Source organism: Fonsecaea nubica (assembly GCF_001646965.1).
Source record: "Fonsecaea nubica strain CBS 269.64 chromosome Unknown Scaff68, whole genome shotgun sequence".
NCBI lineage: Eukaryota > Fungi > Ascomycota > Eurotiomycetes > Chaetothyriales > Herpotrichiellaceae > Fonsecaea > Fonsecaea nubica.
The window spans coordinates 38660-60876 of NW_019173741.1; the positions used below are offsets into that span (position 1 = coordinate 38660).

The 22217-nt window shown below is 52.4% G+C and overlaps 6 protein-coding genes across 6 annotated transcripts; 2 read left to right on the top strand and 4 right to left on the bottom strand.

The window, feature by feature from the left end:
- Positions 1–3430: 3430 nt before the first annotated feature.
- On the bottom strand, positions 3431–4843 carry AYO20_08500 (hypothetical protein; the record flags this gene model as incomplete). The annotated part of the gene is made up of 1 exon (XM_022646776.1): positions 3431–4843. One exon carries the CDS (start codon positions 4841–4843, stop codon positions 3431–3433), a length of 1413 nt encoding a protein of 470 aa, XP_022497220.1.
- A 790-nt stretch (positions 4844–5633) lies between these two features.
- Positions 5634–6701, top strand: AYO20_08501 (hypothetical protein; the record flags this gene model as incomplete). Its single annotated transcript, XM_022646777.1, has 2 exons — positions 5634–6626; positions 6678–6701. The coding sequence occupies 2 exons, from the start codon at positions 5634–5636 to the stop codon at positions 6699–6701; spliced, it is 1017 nt and encodes a 338-aa protein (XP_022497221.1).
- A 2836-nt stretch (positions 6702–9537) lies between these two features.
- Positions 9538–11498, bottom strand: AYO20_08502 (hypothetical protein; the record flags this gene model as incomplete). Its single annotated transcript, XM_022646778.1, has 2 exons — positions 9538–10660; positions 10720–11498. 2 exons carry the CDS (start codon positions 11496–11498, stop codon positions 9538–9540), a joined length of 1902 nt encoding a protein of 633 aa, XP_022497222.1.
- A 2166-nt stretch (positions 11499–13664) lies between these two features.
- On the bottom strand, positions 13665–14411 carry AYO20_08503 (hypothetical protein; the record flags this gene model as incomplete). Its single annotated transcript, XM_022646779.1, has 1 exon — positions 13665–14411. The coding sequence occupies one exon, from the start codon at positions 14409–14411 to the stop codon at positions 13665–13667; it is 747 nt and encodes a 248-aa protein (XP_022497223.1).
- Positions 14412–15366: 955 nt separating this feature from the next.
- Positions 15367–17826, bottom strand: AYO20_08504 (hypothetical protein; the record flags this gene model as incomplete). The annotated part of the gene is made up of 1 exon (XM_022646780.1): positions 15367–17826. One exon carries the CDS (start codon positions 17824–17826, stop codon positions 15367–15369), a length of 2460 nt encoding a protein of 819 aa, XP_022497224.1.
- Positions 17827–20153: 2327 nt separating this feature from the next.
- On the top strand, positions 20154–22025 carry AYO20_08505 (hypothetical protein; the record flags this gene model as incomplete). The annotated part of the gene is made up of 6 exons (XM_022646781.1): positions 20154–20420; positions 20472–20664; positions 20717–20844; positions 20896–21141; positions 21224–21273; positions 21335–22025. The coding sequence occupies 6 exons, from the start codon at positions 20154–20156 to the stop codon at positions 22023–22025; spliced, it is 1575 nt and encodes a 524-aa protein (XP_022497225.1).
- Between the last annotated feature and the right edge of the window lie 192 nt (positions 22026–22217).

Here is a 22217-nt window from a genome sequence, read left to right on the forward strand (position 1 = left end):
ATCCGATCCCGCAAGTCATTCCACTGGTGACTGGGTCTCTTGGTTCTTGGGAACCACCCCCCGCATCGCTACCCAGTTTTTTGGTCACAGCTGATGCAAGCAACGACATCGACATCTCTCACCCCACTTGTTCAAACCACCCCCCAACCTCAAGGGCTGGCCATATCAATGGCAGCATATCTGCTTGGCTTTGTCTTGTAAGTATTTCTCTCTCAGTCTTGTCTGTCTTTTTTCTCTTTGAATCAATATCCTCTGTACAACTACTCGTCGGCGACCATGATCAAGAATCTAATGCGATTGCTCTTCAGCACTGGATTCTCGTTTGAGAATCACCGAGATGACGATTTCTTCAACGAACCCTCGACTATGCGGCCTCGATTGACTGCTGCTGCAGCCGCCAAAGAGGATGGTTCCACAGAGCTACTTACGCCGCTGTCCTCATCCTCGACATACCAGGTGGTGGCCAAAGGACTTCCTGGCGCGACAATCCATTATGCAGCACCAAGTGCTTGAAGAAGCCGGGGCTTGATTCATTCTCCTTCACAGCATCATTACGACATCCTTATGAACATGAGCAAGCGTCATATTCATCCCTTTGTGCTTGAGCATGCAATGCGATACCATGTACCTCGTACAGCCGAGGCAATTACAGACTGGGCCATTTGGGGTCCATGCTTTGCGCCTGTACGACAGTGGCGAAAAGCTTCCGCCGAGCATGACCATCACAACATTGTTGGAGTTTTGAGTGCAGCCTGTGGACCTGCACTACGTGCACACGGACGACCAGTATTATGAGCATTCACCTTTCGCAACCTCCCGACCCCGCCCTTTGCAGCACTACGACGGTAACACAAGGTCATGCGTATCCTATCCTTTTGGTCTTTTGCGCGGGCGTGCATGAATGGCGCCACGCCGAACGCCACTTGTCTCACTTGGAGAGTCGGTAGTTGCGCACATTTCCGCCGGAACCACCAAAGAATATCTCTAGATCAGATACCTAGCGGAAGAGAGTTTTCCACACTCTACTTACCACACGGGCCTATTTTGTCGAGCACACGCGCACGCACGCACAAACCCACGAATTTCCTTTTTTTCCCCTCCCCCCTCTTGCGCAACTACGACGCAAAAATGTCAAGAAAGCTTGCTGGCTTGACAAGGGGAGCAACGAACGACCACTTTATGATTTGCATATAACTGTTATCCACGACGATATGATACCACACACGATACGAGGCTGGGATGGAGATGGAGATGGAATTGGAGGTGGAGATGGGCGGATGTCTTTTTTGCTGCGATTTGTTACCGTCTGAATTTTGCCGGATCAATCACCCTTCAGGTTATGTTAGAGAGACAGTCATCAGCATTAGTTTCGAGATCTAGAAGAGAGCGAGAGCAGTTTGGGCAACCAGGCAGTTTCTGCGGTTCAGTCCAATCTACTGCTAGAAGGAGGATTAACAATCGATACCTAGTCGATAGTCTCTAGTCCATGCTGCCAATAGCATCGATGTCAAGTTTTAGTCCCCTTTTCTTGCCCTTTTCGCTTTGTTTTGCTGTCCCCATTTACATACCGTAGATATTATAGGATGAAACTGCCAACAGGCCGGTCTGTATGTAGTATATCCGACTGATAGTATGGCTACTTTTCGTTAACGGCGCGAGTGCTTCTGCTGCTGCTTCTCCCGCCGCCGCCACCACTGAGGCCATTGGTGATCACGGATATGGTAGACTATCTTCCTCCTGCTTGGTCATGCTTGGTCTTTGTCTTACTCCTGTCGTCCGCGGCTCGTGCGAGTCGTGCGACTCGTACGACTTCTGTAGCTTTCCCTCATATTTCCCCCAGTGGGTCAGTGAGCTTGCCCTTACCCTTATCCTTATCCTTGCACATTTCTGTTCCAATGCCCAATCCCGTCCTCATGTCTCAAGACTCGGTCTCGACTCGACGGCCTATCTTGATCGTCCACATCACGTCGAATCCTGCCGGTGGATAGGTCTATATATTATATTATAGTCACGTTTTATGTTATGTACAGTGGCGGCCGTACAGGGGCACAAGTGACACATGCACGAGAGAGGCCGAGGCCGAGGCCGAGCTCGAGCAGGAGCATATGGTTCCCTCGAAGGAAACCCCCGATTGAGATCATCTTTCCCCCTTCCCTGCCCATGGGATGCTTGGAGTACCGTATCAGCGCAGCAGCGGTGATCTTTTCTTTTCTTTTCTTTTCTTAATTTGACAACTCTTGCTCCCTACCTCGTGGGAAAATCACAAAATTGGCCCAGTGTGGCTATCTAGAATTCAACATGCTTTTTCGTCCTTTCGTCTCAATCTTTTGTGGTCAAAGGATAGGGGAGCAAGAGCTCGAGCTCGCTCGGTGTCCAGCAATCGACCATTGTCACCAAAGCATGAGATGCAAAAGGCCGGAAGAAGAAAAAGGCATGGACTGGCTGACCGCATCGAGAGAGCGGCTTTCACAGGATCCTCTATATATTCATTCGGATATGACTTCGTGTTAAATTCTGGGCGGAGATACCCCAGGAGGCGTTTGTCGAGTGAGTGCAGTTGCCGGTGGCCGAGCATCCTGCGAATCGTCTGTGACTTTTCTCGCGCCTCGGCCTGTGGGCGTTCCTTTGATCAAGTTTCGATTTGTAGTAGTGACGGCTGCATCAATAGCACGGCACCTCTGTTCGACTCATCTCCGCCTAGCACTGACACGGGCAGGTCGAACCCACTGACCATTCTGAGCAGGAGAGCGACGTGAATGTCCGGATCTCCTAAGAGTTGATATTACACGCCAAGACGAAATCAGGCACTGGACTTCCACATGGCGGCCAGGAAGAACACAGTCCTCATCCATTTCCAAATGATGATGGTGATATCGCCCCGTGCAAAGCTGGAGTCCCACACCTCAAAAACTATCGGGGGAGCACGACGTGGCAATTTCATCGCACAGGCATCCTTCTTAAGAAGGAATTTCTTTCCGGACATGCAGCTTACCATCGACAAAGTCAGGAGCTTTTGTATGTTGAAGAGGTCACACGTGCCCTGAAGTACTCATGGCATGAGATAGCCAGAAAGAAGTCCGATGGCCAGATCCGCACAAACTTGCTGTTTTAGCGCGCCATCTTGCTTCCTGTTGTGTCGTCAACGAAGCCATAAAGTGGTATGGGGGGCGGAAACATTCAAGGGATGCTGGTCCCCCAGAAGGAACGGGCGGTTTCAAATGTAAGCGTTCGATATCGAGATCATTGAAGTAGGGCGAAAGGTGACTCTATTTGCTGTGATTGTCCCGGAACTGATGTCGGTAGACATACCCGGGTCTCCCGGGACCACGTCTAGAAGGATAGCGTTGCGAATAGGACTGCGACTTGGGCGATGCAAACACACAACCTCCCAGCAGTGATGCTGTAGTTCCTCTCACTCATACGTCGCACATCAAGTTGCCAAAACGACGCTGGTCGGCTTGCAAAGCTCCATCGGGAAATAGCAAAATGGCCCAACTGGACCGTTCTCCTCATGGTCGCATTGTGTCCACAGCCCAAACACACCTCCGGATCTCACGCCTCCTGGCTGGACGCCTTCCAACTGCCACTGGTCTTGGCCGCCGTAATTGATGATGTATCTCCATCTTACCTCTCGTCCGCCTGGGACAAGGCTTGCGCAACCTCTTACCCCAATGACCGGCCGGTGCATGCCAGCATGGCCACGTGAAAGGCCAGAAAAGTATAACACGGGTAGGTCAGTACACACGGGAAGGGACGTCATTAGACGCGAATCAGAGGCAACTGTGTCATCGAGCTTGAGTTCGAGCTTCATCAGATCGCCACAGTCTTCAGGCTCATCGTCCAGGGTTGGTCGACCGGGATGATCACTAGTCCAGGCGTTGAACGTGACAAGATCAGAGTAGTCGAGCCAAGAGTACGTCCCTAACCATGCCCCAGTGACGCGCGCCCAGTCATTGGGGATCGTGGGATCGGGCAGTGTGCGGTGAGGGAGGGAAAAGCAGAAACCTTGGGGCATCGCGATGCGGCCTTCGACGCACATGGAAAAATTGCGGCTGATGACGCTGAAGACAGCCTCGAGCAGAGCCCAGTCGACCTTCCCACTGCCGTCCCTGTAAAAGGGACCGTAATCATTGTCCGGCCCACTCAAGCTCCAATTGTACACTTTCCGCCTCGCTGCACCTCTAGCCCTGTGCTCGATGCGCTCGCGAGTGGTGAGACCATAAGCTACATGGAGTCTGCAGGCGGACTCCGGTCGATTCTTGTCATTCTCGCTTGCGGTCATGCTTCTGGTGAAACGCAGTGTCGTGCCCAACAGGCGCTCATCGGATCTGGCGCCTTGAGGCGTCCTCCGCGTCCCTACATCGTGGATGAGACTCTCGATGCCGTCCCGGTAGGGAGTCAGACCGGAGAGGATTTGAAGGTTCAACGAGGTTGTCCGGTCGTCCTCCTTGGGAATTTGGCCGTTAGCAATGTCACGAGGATTGGGTGCAAATTTGGCCGTGTCGAGGATGTCGAGCAGCGCATTAAGATAGGTTTCAGCACGACTGTCAAGACCACACCATTTGGACTGGACACTTCGTAAAGCCATCAACCTAGTAGAGAGTTCGCGATGCCAATCCCACTCGCGCTCTGCTGCCAAGGGCGTTGGATTGGGCATCATGGACCAAGCATCATTGGGATCGTCAAAGACATGCAAAAAGGCCGATCTCCAGAGAAGCTGGTTTTGGGGACGAACAAAGTCATGCGCAGCCTTGCAAGTTCGGCCAAAGCTGGCGATGACCGCAGGGGGGAGATATGAGAGGATGTGTGCGAGGATTTCCCTGGGCAAACCTAGAACCTCCATGGCCAGGTTGGGACGAGAGCTGATGAGATTGAAGTGCAACGACAATCAAGGCGAGGGATGGAAAAGGAAGCGATGCGAGGATGGCGGAGGAATGTGGTGAAGGTTAGGTTCCTAGATCGCCAGTAGTATTCAAGGTCGCCAATCTCTCTTTAGCAGGCTGCGCATCCTATTGCCCCTCACTTGACTGCTTTGAGCCACCTGTTTCATCCCTGCGAAGGGACCCTAAGCCCTGTGTGTTGGTGGCACAAATAATGGTTTAAGGGGAATGAGAGATGGAAGCGTAGGTGCGTAGCCTCTTGCGAAGCCAAGGAATCAAAATGCGTAGAGAGGAGATGGAATGATCATGTACAAGGCACAAAATCTGCATCTATGAGTGCTTGAATGCTGCTGTAGGCACCGAGGATGTACACAGTACGAGGGACTCGGTATCTGTCAAGCCACCCAGAGTTGCTCGTTTAGGCCCCCGTGCACCGCCCATCGTCAAGACACGCCGTCAAATCTCCCCTTCCAAGACACCAACCATCGCTGCCAATCTCAATCTCACCCTCTCACCACAGACCCCAGTTCGCCAGTAACCGCTCGCACAGCCGCAACACAGTCGCTTGCAAGTCGAGTCCCTCGTTTCCTCATGTCGAAGTCCTGCACACATATTAAGAGGTACTGTCAATATCGCAGCATCTCCTGACCACTTTTTCTCTTTCTCGAAGCCCACCAAATCACCCCACAAATTGTGTCTGTTCTATCATACACCGAGACATCCTCACCACAGGATTCACCGCTAGCCCCTACAATGCCTCTGAAAGACTTGCTCAAGAAGAAGGACAAGATCGATGACGATGCCGGCCTCCATGGCGCCCCTCTGCCTCAGGCGAACCAATTCACCTTCGTCCGTACCGACACACACACAGAAGAATATATCAATCCACCTGGGTTTGAGAACGATCGGTACTTCGCTGCGGTTGGTGAACCAAAGAGTCCTTCTCCCTCGAGACGCTCATTTGGCCGATTTCGAAAAAGCCAGAGTCCCGGTGCTGCCGACTTGTCCTCCCCAGACAAAGAAAAGAAGGAACATCGACGACTGTCTGAGCGGCTGCATCTGAACAGGGACCATTCCGCGAGCACCAGCTCTGTCAATCTGCCTTCTGACCTTCCTGACATTGTTGATGCATATTCTGAATCTGGTGATCGTCAAGAGACGGAGGCCAAGTGGGAGGAACGTGCTACCATTCTAGCCAGCAAAAGTCCCGCCATGCCGGCTCATGCTTTGACAGGCGATCTAGAGTCTCTCAGCTTGGGACCCCCAGGTCCACCTTCATCCCGCCCTCGAAGCATCAACGACCCAGAGAGTGACATTGACATCCAGAAGGCGATTCAACTCCACGAGTCTGGTGATCTCAGGGAGGCAACCCAAATGTTCCACCAACTTGCAGAGTCTGGAAACGTCTTATCCCAGGTCTTGTATGGACTGTCTCTTCGCCATGGATGGGGGTGTGAACCCGATCCCGCAAAGGCAGTTTCCTACCTGTCGGCAGCAGCGTCCAACTCGGCCACCATCGAGTCCGATGCTCTGAAGGCTGGAATGAAAAAGGGAGGCGCTGCCAAAGGAGAACTTGTGCTAGCAATCTTCGAGTTGGCAAACTGCTTCAGACATGGCTGGGGGGTTCCGGTCGACAAGGTTGCAGCAAGGCAATATTACGAGACAGCGGCAAATTTAGGAGATACAGATGCCATGAACGAAGCTGCTTGGTGCTACCTTGAAGGATTTGGAGGGAAAAAGGACAAGGTGAGTTTCTGTGTCTTTTTTCCTCGCCCTGGAAACCTGTTGCTTTGGCAGCCCAACTACCGCGTGTGCCTTTGATATCTTTGTCCATCCATCAGCACTTACACCCCTGCCCCCTTTCCTCTCGACACGTGATAAGCAGCAGCAGCACCAGGCCAGCCAGCCAACTCAGCTGAGCCTCATCCGCCCCCGAATGGCTTCCGACCATGAGGTTCGGGTGTAACGCAGTCTGACCCATATCGGGAATGCTATTACTCGGATGCGGCCCTTCTGACACAAACTTGGGCGTCCTACGGCCCCCAAATACGCGAAATACCCCAATACGGCTCCCTCTCAATGGCAGCTTCACTTTGGGCAGCAATGCAGAAGCCACTCACCCACTCAGCGGCCAGCTCTAAACCTCTTGTCCCCGTACCTTGCATTAGCCTCAAGTCATGCTGAACTCCGCGAATCACGGTCAATGTTTCACTCGGAGAAATATATGGCTACTGACACATGGGGCTTGCGACATAGTTTAAAGCAGCGCAACTTCTAAGATTGGCCGAAAAGAATGGTGCAAAGACATTGGGAAATTCCTGGTAAGTCATGGTCTCCTGTCATTTTGTCCCAGAACTGCCTATCACCCGATCACCTTGTCCCTCACCCAGCCCTTTAATCACACTCGCTCTGCGCATTTTCACACGAATTGGGTCGAAATTCCGGCGGTGTCCTGTATCCCAATGCCAAGATGTGCCTGATTGGCGGTCAAACTTTGGAGACAACTGATGTGACCTGTTTGGCGACCTGGGCCTCCACTACCAACCCAGCTTGCCTGCGCAGTGGTTCGTGTTGGACACTCCAACTCCCAAGGGCGAGGTGGCTGGGCCGCAGTGCTCGACGAGGCGCAACAATCCAAGGGTTTGAACCGACCGGCTCCTGACCTCATGGAGAACGTTAGATGTTTCATTTGTGATCCGGACAAAGAGCGGTGATGCGTGACTGTGTGCTGACATGTTGGTGTTTGTGATTATCAGGATTTGGAAGGAGAAATATGATCCACCAAAATGAGACCGTGGCTTTGCACCGTCCTCAGTAGCATGCCGAGGTCACTGTGGAACGATGGTCCGGTCATCTCTCGATCCAGAGACAAGCAAACACCGCGATATGACTCAAAATTACGACGAGGGAGCCGATGAACCCGACGAAAGATAGGCAAATTGAATAACGACCTTATCCACGACTGGCCCCTTGGGGCCCTGTCCGCCCTGGTATTGCGCCCCTCGCGCATCCACGGGGTCTGCCCAGGCAACCAGATCGAGGGACACTCTTACGTTGCTCTACTATTCCCAGTTTGTTGATATCTAACTTCAGAAAGGATTCAACCCGTGAAACGCCCAGGCAAAAGGGTAGCTATCGACAGCGCTGTGGCCCATTCTTGGATATCTAGGTCGTGTCGTTGGTTAGTCGTTGTGGAGATGGATGAGGGCCGTGCCTGCATGATGCAGGGGCCTGGGAGGGAACTGCATCCCTTCTCGTCCCTTAGTCCGGGGATGGACATCTGATCACAAAGGTTTGTTCTGGCCGCGCGGTTCAGCATGCCAAAGGTCCCATTGATATTGCCTTTTCCTTGGTCAGACCGCGGACCATTGACGTTGACGACGGCCATCACCGATGGAAGGGGGGTTACCCGTTGTACCCGTTGACTTGGTTGATCATGGGTGGTCAAGCTCGAAGCGAGTGAGCTCGGTGAAACGACAGACGTCAAAAGCAAGGCAATTCAGAGCCAGAGCAGAGGAAAGCAAGACAAAGCAAAAAGCACATGCCCGTGATAGAACAGAATGCTTGCTCGCTCACACGGATGGATGGCTGCCCTGTGGGTTTGGGTCCTTTCGGAACCTTTTGCACCTGTCTGGCCACTGGGCCACCTTATCGAAGCTGATAGACGTGGAATCCCAAGAGCAGATGGCCTGATCCCCAGGATCCCCAGGAGATACCAAACAGAATCCAGAAGCAAAGAGCTCGTGAAGTTGTTGGGTTTCATTTGCCCCCCCAATTTTCAAAATATCTCATCGCCTCTATCTCATATGCTCGGGACATGTGGTGCTCGGCAGCCCATTTCATTTCCTGTGTCTTTTTCCCGGCCCGAGGCATGTTCTCTTCAGACGGTGCTACATGAGGGAAAAAAAGGCGTTATAAAACTGTACGTCGACTGTTTTGGTCGTAACATCGTAGCGGGGGCTCTGGATTTGCCCTCGAGTTCATCCTGTCCATCGACCGACCTGGCCATCCCTCCCTGGCCCCTCCTATTCATCCAGATTTGTGGTCATTCGTTCCCCTATGCTCGGTCCCTATCCCTTCATTTGCTCTCGTGGGAGAGTATCTGTCCAATAATAAAAGCCCTCCGGTGTCTGATTGTCTTTCTGATAATACCCTGACCTCTCGGTTTCGTGTCGTTGCTCTCCTGCTCCCCAGCTTCCATCCCTAGATCTTCCGAGTTGTCATGCTATGTGCACCCCTTCCCCTCCCTTCCCTTTCCAATTCCCCTCCGAAATAATAAGTGCAGAAACAAAAGAGAAAAAGAGTTTTCATGTCATAGGCCGTTAAAAGTTCTGGGTCATCATAATCAATCATGTCGTGTCCTATCGTATCAACTGATTTCATATCCTGATCAAATTCCAGGAAATCCCTAAGTGTAAAAGAGATAAGGAAATTGTGCCCTGAAGCATATGAGTCTTTCGCTTTCGTAGGTTTGGTTAATCAGACCTGCCCGTCTGAAAAGAGAATGTAGCTTCAAAAGGGAGAATGTAACAAAAAAGAAAAACAAAAGGGATCCCTCCACCACTCCGAATACCCTTGCAGAAAGGAAAAGGGCATTGTCGGATTTGAACAAATTTGCTCGTCCAAGGATCAAGGAGCACTGGTGTGGCAGGCTTCATCACTCGACCCTGGCAATCAGTTCGCGGAAGTCTCGAAGGACTTTCTCGGGGACTCGTTCGAGGAGCACACTCCGTTCGCGGGCTTTCCCACTAATACCACTCATTTTCTCGAGGCCATCCCTTTGAGCTTGCATATCTGCGAACAACTGCTGCATTCGGGTTGGCTTGACTTCGACCACATCGTCGTCGTCGAAAGCGCAGTCAGGACTACTAATGTGGTTGTATGAAGCGGCCGAGAGGGAGAATGCAGCTGCAGTTTGTTGGTGACGAGATGGGGCGGTGAGCGAGGCGTGGAGATTGCCGAGTGGAGTGTCAGAAGGTTGAGGGGTCATCCCAGACACATCCGAAAGTGCGTGGGGAAAACCGTTGCTGTCTAGCGAAGGAGCGGGCCGGCTAGGAAGAACCTCGTGGGTTACCTCCGGGCTCGAAGCAAGCACGGCCTGAAGGACGTTGCCGGCTTCAGCGCGATATGTGTCGGACATGGCGGGCATATTGGGTGCAACAACCGCGACCGAAGATGCGGCACTCGCTGCCCTGGAGCCGGCTTGCGACATGATGAAGGCACCAGAGAGTAAGCACATGTAGAACGTCTCCCAGCTGAAAGCGGCGTCGACCTTGACATCGGACTTCGTGGAAGTGTTTGGTTGAGTTGAGGAAGTATTGGGTCTTGGAGTAGCCTGTCGTTGCAACGACTCTGATTCTTCCATCTTCAAGTCTTCGCTGCTCATCAGGACAAATTCATCGTTCCATTGGTCCTCCAGGCCGAGATCCTTGAAATTCGAGAAGTCGTTGGAGAAGGCGTCGGATGCGTTGGAGCAGAAGGCACGAGCATGTTGATTGCGTTCCAGTTCCCTGACGGTGTCCCTCAAAATGGTGTTCATCCGCCGAAGCTCGCCGGTCTCCAGAGTCGACGTCCGAATGAGCTCCTCGTTCTGATATTTCATCTCGGCAATGCACTCCTCGAGGCGTTGACGTTCAAGTATCCACTGTTGTCTTTCATGGCTGAGAACGCTTTCAAATTGGCCGAGGGCTTCCTCGAGTTCATTCTTCTGGCTGATCAGAAGTTTCTTGTCCGCCTCCAACTTTTCGGCGTTTTGCTTTTTGCGCATGCGAGAATCAAGTCTGTGCAAAGACGGTTAGTTAGCAGACATCCATGAACAAGAGGTCGGAGTTATACATACGCTGCCTGTCGGTTTCGCAGTAATCGTTTCTGCTGTTTCAACTCCTTTTTCTCGTCTTCGTTTGTGGCCTGATTGATCAAGGCATCAATGGTGTTGATGTTTCGCTCGGGAGGGATCTCGAATTTGGCATTCTTCTTCCTGATACCATCGGACCTCAACACTAGTAGTGGGGACGCAGGTCTGTATCTGTGCCGTAGAATGCGGCTTGTCTCGGCAGCATCCGACGAAGTTGTCGAAGCCCAACCGCCTTGGCTAGACTGCGGCGACATGGAAACGGCCGAGGCGGGGTCTTGCTGGGAGAAACCCGAGAAGGTGACAGGTCCGCCGGGATACTGAACCTGCTGCTCAAAGGGCTCTTGGACCGGACCGAAGAAGGGAGTAGGAGTGCTGGCCTCAGACCGCGCCGACAATGCCCACTGTTGGTTTTGCATGAAGCCGGGACCGCAGTTTGCAGTGTTCATCTGACTGAAAAATTGGCCATTGGGATTCGACATTGGGAGCGAGGATTGCGAGTAATGGCGGGTAGGTCCCATGACACCATGAGGTCTCTCCTGCCAGACATGGGCCGATGCAGGATAATCCTCCTCCAGCTTTGTAATTGAGGCACGTCGATTGTCAGAGGCATCGGTAGCCGTCATATCGGCGGGGGTAGAGGATTCAAAGACCTTGTCGTCGAGAATCGAGGAGGAATCGTCTTCGGTGAGAGCGGGTTTGACGTCCTCAGGCCACTGAGGTTGTCCATAAGGATAGTAAGTTTGGGGCCGATATTGCATCGCCATAGGTCCGACAGAAATAGGAATCGACGATAATAAATTTGTTTTGTTGCTGTGCCGATAAGATGGATGGATTAAGTGGCGGTGAGTGAAAAGGTGGGGAAAGGCTTCTTGGTGGGAGGGTTGTTGGGTTTTCTCGACACCACAAAAGTGTAAAGTCTTCAACAGCGCATAAGAGTGCCAGCGGCAATGAGCATATTGATGATTGCAGAAGTTCAAGATCAAAGAGGATGTCAGATGTTCAGAGATGGGGAAGAGACGAGGGAGAGGCCGTGGGTTTAGTACTATGTATTGCGAGCAGGACAAGCACCACACTTGGGCCGGTACAATACAATACCAGGAAGGGAAGAGGCAGCGGGGCAGGGATCCAAGATCAGAAACATGGAACCTGACGAGGAACTGTCAATGCCCCGTTTTCCGGTCTCTGGACGGGTCTGGGACGGGGTGATGTGAGAGGCAAGGGAGGTGTGAGAGGAGCGAGTAGTTGGAACTGGACCGAGGAGGGAGGGGGGACATCAGCTAAAGGAGGAATTCCTGGGTGGAGAGAGAAGAGCGAGAGAGCGAGAGAGAGGAAGAGTGACTCCGGCAAAGGACCCAAGCCTGAATTGGCCCTTTTCCCAAGGGCCCTTTTTTGCCATTCGACACCGAGACAGAGAACCAAGGTTGCAAAAAGCAGCGAGGAGGCCAGACAAACAAGACACGAGGAGACGAGGAAGCCCTCGGAGCCATGGTTGGGCGGACGAGAGAGAGCCAGGGTGTGGATTGGATGCTCTGTCAATTCTCCAAGCAACAGGCAGTTCGGGGCTTGTGCCTCTTTTTCCCCTTTGTTCCCTTTCCTTGACCTGCCGTTTGGTCTGCTTCGTTTTTTGGGCAGCCATGGTCCCCCAGTGCCAGTAACAGTGGCCGGAGTCGCGGTGCGTGCAGCATGCACGAAGTTTGCTTGCTCCCACGCCACGAGACTGGCTGCAACTGACTCCGCCCAACGGTCACCTTTCATGCGACCACCTTTTAGGTCGCTTCAGCTTTTTGCTCTCTGCTTGACTTCTCCTGATTAGGCCCGAATCGATTCTTTTCCGCCTCAGAATCCGAGTCTCCAGTTGCTCCCCCGTCGCCGAATCCAGACCGCAAGAGTGGCTGGTAGCTATGGTACTTTGGTGGCTTTGGCGTCTTTGTCTGAAGCGGCCAGCGAGCTTCGCGAAACCCACGACCCGCGACCCGCGACCCTCGAACGTCGAAAAACACTTGGGCAAATGGAGCAAATGAGGCCTGAGGTCAAAGGTCAGAGGCCAGAGGTCAGAAGACAAGAAGATGGACCAGTGACCCGATAGGAGACGAGCACGTCCAAGAGGCCAAAACGCGTCCTGTCCAGTGTCCTGCGCCCTTTTCCGACCATGACACCTCGCTGAAGTACCTACGGACATACCGAGTAGTAGTATTTGGTCCCAGATGTACGCGACATAACCTGCTTGCCTGCTCAGCCGATGATTTGGGAAAAACAAAACAAAGATGACCGGTGGCATGGGTGTCGATTTTTCCGCGAGGGATCCCTTGGGCTAGGCTTAGCTATTTGCTCTCTAGGCTCGGTTCGCTTCCTTCCTTGCGGTTCTGGTAGCGGTGGGCGCCGCTGGGAGCCATTATTCTCGGCCGGCACGGCCCTTGACTCGTAGCTGCACATCACATCACGCTTGGGACTTGTCCTTGTGAATCGCCCTCCTGACCTTCCTGTCCAGGCAGGGCGACCAGGGGCCAACTTGGGGACCGATCCGTCCTTCGTAGCCGGCAGCTTGGCAACACAGATTTCTTGTGTGGAAGGGAGATGGAATTGAAACAGTGAGCTCTGTATCCAACGTACCTGGTCTCTCCAACTAGGTCGACGGGATCTTCGTGACCCATTCCATATGTCCTCCTTTTGTTGGGGATTCACCCATTTTGGCCAAAACTGTGTGAACAGCCATGACTGCTTTCGGGCACAGTCATCCTTCTGCCTCGACATCTCCCACGTATACACCTCCTCGCTATGAGCAAATTCATGCTAACCAGGTACAAGTGTTTATAGAGGCCAAAGGGCTTTATGCACTGTTTTCCGTCTCCAATGAACTTTCTGCACCCTGTGTTCGAGCATCTAGAAACGACTATCAACAAGTGCCATCACTTGCAGACAGCATTTAACGCCTACAGTTTCAATGCAGCAATGATCGGACCTCCCAGGCCTGCCTGCACCAGGGCAACCCTTTCATATCCGTCCTTCTTCCAGTTGGGCAATGCAACTCTTGCAATGCCGCCATTCCACTCTCCTATCTTCATCAGTTCCCTGACGATGTTGCGATGAGGGATCTTCTTGGACTTGTTCGGGCCAGAGCGAGGCTTGACAATCTGCTCCACGGGATCGTACACGACTATCAACACATCGTACACCATATCCGCCTCCGATACCTCTGACGCGAGCCTCAGGTCGTTTCCAACCCTGTCAATACCAAGAGCCCAAGCCATGCCATTTCGCAGTTCCATGGCTTTCATGACGACCTGGTTGACGTTGTCCTTTGTTGCACCGATTCCGTCAGAAACGCCGTCGACGACGATCTGTGGCGTGAAGAGGCTGCTTCTTCCCCATCTAGTCAAGTACTGACGTTGTCGCGCGTCCCACTGTGTCGAGCCGAAGGTGTCCTCCCACTTGCTTGACGGGTTCCAATACGTCACGTCGTATGTGAGAAGCAGGAGGTTCGGGTTGTTGGTGGCGTCTTGAATAAGCGGAATGGCTGGTGGGCAAGATGCACACCCTTGAGACTGAAAGAGCTCCACGACCGAAAGAGGCATGATGTCCACGTAGCAGGCCTGTGTATGAGTGTGGCCTTGGTCGATGGACATTACGCAAGCGAGCGGTGCTTTCCGCTTCTTGAAGAGGTTGAAGAAGGAGGCCATATTCAAGGTGCTGGATGAATCAATGATGATCTTTCTCTGAAGAGCAAAAACAATGAGGAAATATATGGAATTACTCGAGATCAAAGTGTCAATGTTGATGGATATGAAGAAGAGAAGTGCGCAAACTCAGACCTTTATAGGTCTCCTCCCATCACTATCTGCCAGCCAAGATCTGAAACACTGGGCGATGCTCTGCCTCTTCAGCATCCAATTTCAAATATTTCGTTCAGAGCATACACCGAAGCCTGCAGTTCAGGAAACAGCCTGGGAAGTCATAGGCACATGGACCAATCGCGCCTCTCGATCCCGTCTCGCTCAGCCGCATCACTCTCAGGCCTCCCGAGCTTGAGTGTCAGTTCCTGCATGGATCATCTCGAATAAAGGTGCCTGGAATCGCGCTCTACTCGGTACAGCACCCCTCGACCTGTTGTGGCCCCCAAGTTCGATCCGAGAAGCAGTGTTAATGTATGCCAGGGGACACCAATCAGGCAAGATCAATGGAAAGCCACTAGACTCGTTCGGGTTGCATTCCTCGAGATGCGAGATACGCTCTGGGTCATGCTTGACAGGAGTACGCCAATATATGCATTTCACAGGGCTGGCTCGTGAGAAAGCACACTTCACCGAGTACGGACCTCGCATCTTGAGGAGAAACCGACTTCCAATTTGCCGCCAGGACTGAGGAGGCTGTTCCTAGTTCTCCGCGCAGGAGGAATCCAAGAATGATGTGATGTGAGTTGAGCAAACGACACTCTAATGATGCAAAGGCGCTCAGATTGAGGGATTTATTTTAGAACAGCTGTCCCAGTTATCAAACACGAAACAATACAGCCGAGAGCAACTACAAAAGGACTGGAGGTCGCCATATCTTCGGAAATGATCGTAACCCTTGGCATAACGCATATCCTGCTCCCTGCATCACACCTCGCTGCTCCAACAGCCGCATGGGCTCTGTTCAAGCTCTCTTTTTCTCAACAATAGCTTCTTCTTCGGTAAGGTATCCGTACACCCGTCCTGCCTGTGCTTGCGGGTACTTGGCCTTGTCGTCAGAACCGACGACCATCTCCAGATGACCTGGGTACGTTTCTCTCACAGTGACGACCTGCCTCCATGTTTTCGCAGCTGAAACACCGGCACAAGTGTCCTGCAACCTCAACGACGGGGTAGAGTTTATTGCAAGCGCTATCAGCTCTGCAACCGTGGTCCAGGAGGCCACGAGTCCCTCATTTCGGATAACAACCTTGTAGATGAGGAACAGCGCATGGGCGGCGGCAATAGCGGAATGAATCAAAAGGACAATGATTCCGAATTGTACGGTCTTTGAGCCTTCCCAACGATAGCCGTACCCGTAGCGCTCAAATATGGGGTCAATACGAAGCCAGTTTTGGACATCGGCGGCGGTGGAGTTTAAAACGGTGTCTTCACCGCCTTGTGCAGTGCTGACCGGGAACCTGCCTACAAGACTTCCATCCTTGGTCTGGTCGGTCAAGAACATGGGCGCTGAGTATGGGTATAGTCCGTTGCCAGCAATGCGGGCCAAACCGTCGGTAACGACGCCGGCCAAGAGGGTGGATATCATGGTGGCTCGATTCTGCCGGACCTCTGCAGTCGTGATATTCACATGTTTGCCCGTCTCAGAACTTCCGACAAATGGCGATGAGAAACTGTTTAGCACCTCACCCGTAACTTGGGTGTCTTGCATGACCGCTTGCTGGAGCATGGCTAGAAGGGCTGGAGTGGGCCCCGCAACGAAAGTAATGTTCTGATTAATGGCGTTGGCAAAGCCCATGTCGATGGTCATGTTCTTGATTGGTTGATCGGCCTCGCCTCTCTCATGAGGCAGAAAAAGGCAAGTGTCGGTCAGTTTTCCTTTGACGTTGAATGTAACCTGGTCGCTAGTCCGCGGTTCGTAGAAGACGTCGACGGGGATCCATTGGGCATATATGCTACATGCATGGATTTCTGTTCCCTGCTTCACAGTCTGGTTTTTATCGTCCACATTGATGTATTCCACGGGCACTCTGATCGCCGCCCCAATTGCCGGATTGTCGGCACCCACTGGCATAGGGACCCAGTCGAATGTCGTGTCGTTGAGCGTGCTGTGGTACGGTAAGATGTAGTCCTGGCTCGGAAGCTGCTTGTCTGGAGTGAAACTGGGAAAGTTGACATGGGTCCGAGCTTCGGCCTCCGAGACACTGTCGTAGTTGAACCCATTGCACATGACTTCGACTCTGGGTGCATAGATGGGCCCAGGGAGGGTGAGCCTAGGCTGCGCACTGAAAAGAGCGAGGCCCTCCCAGTTGTTCCGAGCAAACGTCCAATACGCCGTCAACGCTCCCGAGATGAAGCTGTTCAACGACACGGCAGATGCTCGACCGTCAAAGTCGCTGGCACAGCTCTGCGCTGACAAGACTCTTCGAGTATCTCCACGGGCATCAGGGAAGCTGATGTTGGTCCCTGAGCTGGAATTGGTGAACAACAGATTGCCCGCCCAACTATAGGTATCTCTAAAGCCTCCAGCTGGGCAAAAGTCCTGAAGGGTGGTCGATACGGTAGCACTGACGCAGTCGATTCCTGAATTGGGAGCTGTCGCGCTGTCGCGGGTCACATCCGTTGGCCATAAAACAGTGCTCTGATTGAAAACGTAGAACGGGAACACATCATTGATGAAAGGCGTGCTGATGCTGAACCAGTTGAGAGATGGGATGACAGCAATGGCAGAAGACGGACCAGCCAACGTCGCCAGGATGGTAGCAAACAGCGAGAGCAACCAGAAACGCCAGTAGTGTGCTTTGCCGGTCCATATCGAAGACCAGAAGCCTTTTGTCCGTAGATAATCTCCGGAGCCGATGGCAAAACTATTGGCGAGCATGCCCAGAGGAAGTCCATGATTCCCAATCAAGTGCGCTTGGGCGACATGCATGACAATCGTTCCCAATGAGGCAACCAGGACCAATTCGTGGAGTTTTGCTGCCAGCTGGAGGGCGTTCAAGGCGCCGCCCTGGGTGATGCCAGGTAGGATTTCGAAATTTGGATCCATCAAATCCATCCAGTAGCGATTGCGGAAGCTCAACTGTGCAACCGCCAAAGTGACCGCACTGGCAACCCAATGCGGAAGCAATTTATGACAGTTTGCCCAAAATCCTCTGCGGATAGCCTCTTTAGGCCCCTCGAGTGACTGACCGAACGTCACGGCAGGGTTAGGAGTAGGGATATTGTCTAACTCGATCTTCTCATATTCGACATATCTCTCCTGCGGGCTAGACAGACTCTCGACAGTGTAGCTTCTTTTCGCGGCCGGGATGATGGGATCGAGGGATTGTTGGGAACCAAGGCCTGCCGGTTCTGGATCCCCGTTGAAAAGCTTTCCATACAAAGAACGAGAGGCTCGGCGACCTGCGCCTATGTGAGCCATTGTGAAATGTGAAAAGAACGAGTGACCTCGTAGAATGATTGTGTTGAAGAATAGCGACTCGCCACACAGCGGAGCAGGAAAGTTCAGAGTATATGCCTCTGGCAGCCTTCCCGAATTATGCTCCGCGAGCGAGGCATGCGAGTCTGAAGCAGGGGGTCGTCACAAATGGAGGTGGCTAGATCACTATATGAACGTCGGTCAGCAAGCTTGCTCACCTGGAAATGTGTCAGCTCCTTGAATGGCCCGTTCAATTGCGACATTGTAGATGGATGCGCCACGAGGGGCCAGTCCTCGAAAAGCAGAAGCACCATCAGCCTCACCAGGCGAGAGGATCCCATGTGGCGCTCTGCACACCACATATTCATGCTAGAAAGCGTCAAACTCGACCCAGACTTGAAACCTAGCGATTGAACTGAGGAGGTCGAAGTAAGCACTAAAACCATTCGCCAACAATGGCCAACGTTTCAATTCCGATTTTGTGCAAAGTACCCTCCGAGTCACCGTATCGGGAGTTATTCAGTCACCAGAAAGAGAAGAATTCCCGTTGCCAGAAGGGAGAAGACGAACTACCAGGGACGACATTGACAGCGAGCGGGTGTTGAGGAAGGACACGATGGTGACGATGGAATATCAATTTCCGGACGGGGAATTTTTCGAACCGAACCGAACGCAGTCTTGGATCCCAACCCAATCCACAGCAACCATGTTATTACCTCATTACCTTAACGTGACACGAGATATACTCATCAAAAGAGCCGCAGGGGCCAAACTACAACGATCAGAAATATGCCGACGAATGAGCATGCCTAGTCGCTTGACCTCTGTACAAAAGACTGAATTCCTCGCAACCGTGCAGATCTACCAGCCTGATAGAGCACCCATCCAACTCTTTGTGCCATTATACATTCATTCATTCAGAAGCTGACCAGAGGCAGATCGAGGCAGGTCCGACTTTTCTATGATGTCGAACGCAGATTCCACAAAGAGAGTCCTGCCAGATCATGCTTGTTCCTTCCTCCTCTCTGTGGCGCTTAGGATCTGATTGCGCTTCCTCGACCTACAAGTACCACTCTTTGCATTTCTTCTCCGAGCCGAGCCAAGGAAGGATTCAATAATTCCCACTTCGCGTTGCGACTATGTCTCCGTTTCTGACCCGGCGCCAGAAGATTGTTGAACTTACGAGTACCATGTCTCGCACTGTGTCTTTCCCCCTACGCCAATCAGAACCAGTTCGTTCAAGTCCTCCGAAATGCCAGGAGTGCTCGAATCCAAGTTGGACATTCCAGAGTCCGTTGTTAGTTTTCAACCGGCAAATCTCCCCCTCACACGTTCTCGCCTAGCATTCTTGGGCCACATTCAGATTACACGTGCAAAGACCCTGAGGGTTGCAGGAGATGTGCCGAATAGGATGTGCCAGTCCGAGGGAGCAACAAAGATAAGCTAAATGTTCCTTGGGTGTAACTTGGAAGTCGTGCTCGAACAAGTGTTATCGTTGTGGTTGGTCACAGGTCTCACTTGGTTGACAAAGACGTACCGAGAAAGCAATTACTGTCTGATTGGCCTGTACGAGTATCAGGTTCACAATGGCTGTGAAGAGGCAAGCCAAAGATTGGCTTTTTTTCAAAACGCCGGGCACCAAGAGCGAGATTCCGATGGTTTTGGTTACTTCTCCGGGGACCTCGGTGGTCAAACCGGTCTTCGTCAAGATGTCTTGACTGTTGTTGACCTCTCAGAGCAATGCCGAACGACAGTGTACCCGATTTTGCGACGGCTGTGGTGTCTCTTCTAGGCATCTGCGCTGCTACCTCAGAAATGCGGGGATTTCGGCCCATTTGAGGCTTGAAGACAGGCTATCCCACAGCTTGGTAGCATTGGCTTCAGTTCTTGAGTGGAAATTCTCCTTGGCTTGGATCAGTGGCGCCGACAGCCAAGACGGAAGCATGACCCAGCAACTATGGTTGGTACAGACGTTATCTGATCGACCAGACCAGTTAAATCATGGTCACTGACGAGCAGGACGTGATGGTCTTCGACAGCGTGCTATTCAGATCCCTGCAATGCAGGTGTTTCTCGAGTCCCGAGCATCAATCGACGATCATGCTGTAAGCGACCCTATGGAACATCATCATTGCAACAACCGCGTTCTTGGACGACACAAATTCCTTTCTATCATGAACAGGAAGGAAGGCCGGCATGACACGGCCATTTGGTAGGTCTTGGAGAGGTATTTGAGGTCGATATCTCCGACCAGGACCCTTCATTCTGTGCCTCTTGTCCAATTCTCTCTGTCCCGCTCACTCGTTGTTGATTGACCTGTGACTTCCAAGATGTACAATCATATGGCAGCAGGGTGGTTTTACTCACCCAGACAGATCGCCCGCTACTTCCTCACTCGACCGACCAGCCTCAAGCCTCCTCGGACTCGACTGCGGAACCCATATCACATCCTCAGGGAGCTCGACAAGCACCAATGGCTAATGTTTTGGGCAGGCTTCCTCGGATGGACCTGGGACGCATTCGACTTCTTTACTGTTTCCCTTACCATCACTGAAATCGCAAAAGACTTTGGCGTGGAGAACTCGGCGGTCTCGTGGGTGCGTGCCCTTGAATCTTTGCATGCTGAACCAAATTTGACGTATCAACAGGGCTTGACATTGACGCTCATGCTGCGCAGCGTAGGTGCGTTGATATTTGGATTTGTATCAGACCGATATGGTCGCAAATGGCCTATGATCGTCAACCTGGCTCTTTTCATTGTCTTGGAGCTGGCGTCAGGATTTTGCAACACGCTCCCTCAGTTCCTCGGGGTCCGGTCGTTATATGGTATTGCTATGGGCGGTGAGATTGGTTGTTGCCTGAAGGAACAATCGCGCAGTCTAACTTGTGCCAGGTCTTTTTGGCCCTGCTGCAGCCACAGCTCTCGAGGACTTGCCCTATGACGCTCGTGGACTCTTGTCGGGTTTGTTTGAGCAAGGTTATGCAACAGGCTATCTGCTTGCTTCTATCTTCTATCGTGCTGTAAGTTATCGACTCGGCTTTTGTTGCTTGGCTGCTACTGATCACATGCAGCTTGTTCCCACTACCTCCCACGGCTGGCGATCGCTGTTCTGGTTTGGAGCTGCCCCTCCAGTGCTCATCATCGCTTTCCGTTGGTCGCTTCCCGAGACAAACATGTTTCAGGTAATGGCCGCCGAGCGAGAAGCACAGCTCATTGCAGACAAACAAAGAGGCGATCACCCCCATGTCAAGTCTGCCGCTCTCAAAGCATGGGCCAGAGACTCCTGGGTAGCTATCAAACAGAACTGGATCCTCTTTGTAAGCTTGTACCTGGCCATTTCGGCGGTTGTTGCCGACCCTGAAGTGGACCTACATTGAGTGTGCTGACATTGATATGAAGGTGTATTTGGTTGTCTTGATGACTGGTTTCAATTCATGCAGCCACGGAAGGTGAGCTGCTATCCTGTTGTCCCTGAGAAACGACCGGAAGAATGCTCACGAGACAAATCAGCCAGGACTTCTACCCGACCTTCCTGAAGAATCAAGTTCTCCTGGGCCCGACCGACGTGACCGTCATTAGCTGCATTGGTCAACTGGGAGCTCTTATCGGTGGCACTACCCTTGGCTATGTGAGCACATTCTTCGGCAGAAGATTGACAATGCTCGTCGCCTGCGTATGCGGTGGAGCACTTGTACCAGCCTACATTATTCCACACAACATGAGTCTGGTGGCCTCAGCATTCGCGTTGCAATTTTTCGTGGGAGGAGCTTGGGGGGTTATACCCATCCACTTGATGGAGGTTGTCCCAGAGGCCCTTCGAACGACAGCAGTTGGGTTGACCTATCAACTGGGCAACCTGGCCTCATCGGCATCCGCGACCATTCAAGCAGTTATCGGGGAACGGTTCCCACTTCCACCGCATAACGGAGAGAAGCGCTTCGACTACGGAAAGGTGATTGGCATCTTCATGGGTGCAGTGTGGGCATATCAAATTCTCTTCCTGTTCTTGGGACCTGAAATGAGCGAGGCTGAAAGAGCAGAGTATGCACACCAAGCCAATGAACTTGAGAGGCTCCGACAAGAAGGGCGCAGCCTGAAGGATATTGGGGTTCAAAGGGTCAAGTCTAGGCAGGCGGAGAAAGCAACGACTGCGGAAGCTATTGGCAAGGCGCCTGAAAGAGAACATCTGGAGATGGCATGAAATGGCCTCTATCGGGTAGGTAGGGCATTTTCAAGCAATCCTTTGGCCTAGATAGAAGCCGTAGCAGACCATAGCAACCCATGACATCAAATTCACCAAAGAGGACGTACCATGTAGCGCCTCAAACCTTTTGTTGAGTGCTTGCATCTCTTTGCTATGCGGCGGGGGATCGGAGCTCTTTTTCCCATCTCT